General features: G+C 47.9%; 1 protein-coding gene across 1 annotated transcript; it reads right to left on the bottom strand.

Annotated features, from left to right (window-relative positions):
* Positions 1–2,731: 2,731 nt before the first annotated feature.
* On the bottom strand, positions 2,732–3,667 carry LOC137141584 (olfactory receptor 51G2-like). The gene has a single exon (XM_067530516.1). The coding sequence runs from the start codon at positions 3,665–3,667 to the stop codon at positions 2,732–2,734; it is 936 nt and encodes a 311-aa protein (XP_067386617.1).
* Positions 3,668–4,369: the final 702 nt, after the last annotated feature.

The following is a 4,369-nucleotide window of genomic DNA, read 5'->3' on the forward strand; positions in this document are numbered from 1 at the left end:
GATCCCTTTGTAACACTTCACTGTCTGCTTTGGATTTAACTATCTTGTGTAATTTTGTGTTGTGTTTTGTATCATCCTTTTTCCAGATCAGTTATGAATATGTTGAACTATACGGATCCCTGTACAGACCGCGGGGGACACCATTATTTACCTATCTCCATTCTCAAAACTGACCGTTTATTCCTACCCTTTGCTTGCTAACTTTTAGCTAATTACTGGTCCAGAAAAGGACCTTCCCTCTTATCCCATGACAGTTTACTTTGCTTAAGAGCCTTTCGTGAGGAACCTTGTCAAAGGCTTTCTGAAAATCTAAGTACACTGTATCCACTGGATCACCTTTGTCCACATACTTGTTGACCCCCACAGAGAATTCGGATAGAAAAGCCATGTTGACTCTTCGCAAGAAATTATGTTAATGTAAGAGTAAAATTTCTCTTCTTTACTACAGTTTCAACTGATTTGTCTGAAGTTAGGTTTACCGATCTGTAATGGCGCATTTTTAAAAAATTGGTGTCACATTAGCTATCGCCCAGTCATCTGGTATAGAAGCTGATTTAAATGATATGTTACTACCAGAGTTAGTATTTCTGCAATTTCACATTTGAGGCCCTTCAGAAATCTTGGGTGAATCCCATCTGGTCCTGGTGATTTATTACTGTTCATTTTATCAATCTCCTGATGACATGTGCTATATAACAACTAGGTTTTATTATTAAGTCTTGGCTGAGGAATCCCATACAGCCAATTACTGCGTTCCATCTCACAGCAGGCCCATCAGCTGGGGCACGGTTTTGGTGCTGCTAAATGGCTCACATACCAGATCCAAGTACCTATTTTAGCCTGTAAGTGCCCAGGGATCATGTCCTGCTTTGTGCGCGTCACATCCCCAGGCACACTCCCAGACGTGAAAAGGACTGAAAAATTATAATAAATTCTACTTTAAACCTACATCCCAGGACAACTAAGTGCGTTTGATCACTTAATATTTTATTTAAACTATGCATAATTAACACGTGGAAATGCCGGTCACCAGGTGCTGTTGTTTAGGAGATTATGAGGATTCAGCAAAGGGACTGGACGTTTTTACGTGTGACAGGACCACGCACAGCTGTGTGCAACAGAAGCAGAAAAGTTAGAAGAGTTTTCCTCTCTTTCAGTTCCCGATCGTGACCGTCTTCTCCTCATCTGTGGCTGGGAAAAGGATGGAGGCTCTTGTTCATATGGCTCGGTACCAGGATTTAGGCAACCCACATTTAATTCTGAACTCTGGCACAGACTCTGGCTGGATTCTCTCCTGCTCCAGAGCTGCCCCCTGTGCTGGAGGAGCGGGGAAAGCCAGAAGGCAGTTACAGGGGTTTGATTCTCTGATCTGTTCCCCACCAGCTTCAGTGGAGTGTAGAGCAGCCTGGGGACTGAGCTGACACCCGCCTGTTTGCAACAGCTTCCCAGAGAACAACACACTGTGGTCAAGTCCCTGTGGATGGGTGTCACACCAGCGTGTCCACTTGAGGCCTGAGGTACCCTGCAGGTCCCTGCCCCTCTCTCTAAGGTCCTTGCAGTGACTTACTCTCACCCTGGAAGACTGAAAACAAGATCACCCTTTGTGGGGTCATATTCTTCTCCAAAACACAGGCTCTCTTAGCCTGCGCCCAACCCTCCTCCATTATCCAGGAGCCCCCCAACCCTTCTTGCTGGGGTCTGCGTTGGTCAGGCTCACCGCAACTTTCCTGGATACTCACCAGCTGGCCCCCTCGGTAGCTCAGTCCCTTCCCCCCAGGCTCAGCGAGGGCATCTGTCCTTCCCCTGCTGCTGTCACCATGTTCTGAGCGAAGAGGCAGCCAATTTTGTCTTCTACGGTTCCTGCGGGTGGCAGGGAGTGAGGGGAGCCATTCCCTGCCCTGCACTACAAGGCCCCAGTCTCAGACCCTTAAAGAAGCAGTAGGCTGGGACTTCCCAAAGCATGAACAATTCCCCAGCCGGGACCATCTTCCTCTCTCTCTCCGTAGCTGCCTCTGCCAGGCCTCGGTCACCTTCTAAAGTCCCAGGACTAAGCTAGGAGCTAGGGAGCTGAGGCCCATTTCCAGCCCTTTCCATAGCTGGGGCAGCACAAATGTAGAGGATGGGGAGGGAATCTGGGCCTGAGTCTCTTGTCAGAGCCGTCCATGAGGTTGAGGAGTTGCGCGAATGGCTTCTCTTAAGGCTCCAGCTTTAATCCTGAGTGAGGGTGCAGGGAATGTTGGGCGGTAATGCCCCTAGAATAGTCCTGGTCACAGTTGGTGCTGCTCACATGGATCACACAGCACCCAGTGTGCTCAGGAAGGGCCAGGACTGCAACTTCAAAACTGCTCTACAACTTTTCCCATGGCCCCTGGGTGTTTAACCAGACATGGGACAGGGACAGGTCATGGACAATGGGACAAAACATCCACGTTCCTTCTGTGTACTGACTGTATCCACAGCAATTCTGAGGTCTGAGCAGACACCCATGCAGCTCTTTATGCAATAAAATCCCACCCATCCCCTGGCTCTACATAAACACAGAGTCTTTGTAAACACTGCTGCCTCTCTCGGTCCAGTTCCCTCAGTGCGTTGTCCTTCCTTAGCAGCTGGTGACAGGGATCAGTAGCTCATGTCCTCTCATGTCTTCTGGAAGTCTCTAGGATGGAAAAGATGGCTTGTGATTTTCATGTCCGGCGTCATCAGCCCTGGAGCCGGATGATGAACCGACCCTTTACTTGACAAACACCCTGATTATTCTTGCACGAATGGCTTTGGTTTTCACACTGTACACAATTGGGTTCATCAAAGGCAGGACCAGCAAATAGACGACACCCATGACAGTCTGAACCAAGGGAGAAAAGTACTTCACGAATCTGTGTATCACAGACAAACCAATCTCTGGCATGTAGAAAAGCAAGACAACACAGACGTGGGAGATGCAGGTGTTCAGGGCCTTCAGGCGCTCCGAATGGGACGCGATGCTCAGCACTGTTTTGAGGATCATCACATAAGATAGGAGGATGAGCAGGACGTCCAACCCCAGTGAAGCGAGTGTTGCAAAGAAGCTGTAGATGCTGTGGGCTCTGATATCCGAACAAGCCATCTTCATGACTTCCTGGTTCAGGCAGTAGGAATGGGAAAGGACATTGTCATGACAGTATCGGTAGTGTTTCAGGAGAATGGGGAGTGGGAGTATAATGCCCATCCCTCTTAGCAGAGTCACCAGTCTCATCTTGGCTATTCTGGGTGGCGTTAAGATGGAATCATATCTCAGTGGCTTACAGATGGCCACAAAGCGGTCAAAGGCCATCGACAAGAGCACAGAGGATTCAATTAAAGTAAGCAAGTGAATGAAGAACAGCTGGGCAAAACAGGCATCGAAGCTGATCTCCCTAGCGTTAAACCAGTATATGCTCAGTATGGTTGGCAGGGTGGATAGCAATATGCCAAGGTCTGTGATGTCCAACATCGAAAGGAAAATGTACATGGGCTCATGGAGGGTCGGATCTGTTTTTATAATGAACAGAATGACTGAATTTCCTAATATGGAAATAACATACATTAAGCAGAAGGGGATAGAAATCCAGACACGGATGTTTTCCTGCCCAGGTATTCCGGTGAGAAGGAAGACTGCTGGTTGGAATTTGGTGTCATTGACAGCTAGCATGATGCACTTAGCAGCCCCGAAGAATTTTGAACTTTACTTCCTGAAAGTACATAATATTCATTCTCTCACTCTGTAGTATAGTGGTTTTCAACTGTTTGCAGACCCCTATCAAATTTCTAATGAAGCTGTGAATACTTTTGGAAATCTAACAGTCTGCAAACTGGTAGGGATCCGTTTACCATAGATTGAAAACCACTCGTCTAGTACAGAGTAACCCCCAGCACCTGTTATTTAGCTACAATGGAGGTTTGCGGGAAGTCGATTTCAAAGTGAAAGGCATGAGTATTCAAGCCCAGTTGACCCACAGCTAGAAGCAGCCCTGAGCCCTCCCACTCTGACAATGGGAGAATGGTGGGATTCCAACCCAGGAGAGGGAAAGGGAGGAGGCTGACATCTGGCACTCTGAGACCAGAGAGGGGGTAGATATGCAAGTAAATGGAGTTGCTGATTATATTCCCTGGAGAAAATAAACCTGAGGTGGTTTGGGAACTACTCACTGATATTGCATTGGCTCTTCTCTGACCCAGAGCACACGGCACCTCTGGAAATGGGACCCATTCACAAATCGTGACTAAGGTCACTGGGATTTTCACACACTGAGCTTACTTTGAATCTGGGGTTTCTGTGTACCTGGAATGATCCTGCATTGACCACGGGCACAAGAAGTGGAGGGTCCCCCAGTCACCTAGTGCTGCCTGCTCT

Source organism: Emydura macquarii, unplaced genomic scaffold (genome assembly GCF_026122565.2).
Source record: "Emydura macquarii macquarii isolate MOO-44397 ecotype Brisbane River unplaced genomic scaffold, CSIRO-AGI_Emac_v2 contig_3094, whole genome shotgun sequence".
Classification (NCBI taxonomy): domain Eukaryota; kingdom Metazoa; phylum Chordata; order Testudines; family Chelidae; genus Emydura; species Emydura macquarii.

Coding starts and splice junctions, on each gene's coding strand:
- LOC137141584 (XM_067530516.1), bottom strand. CDS start 3,667: ATGCTAGCTGTCAATGACACCAAATTCCAACCAGCAGTCTTCCTTCTC.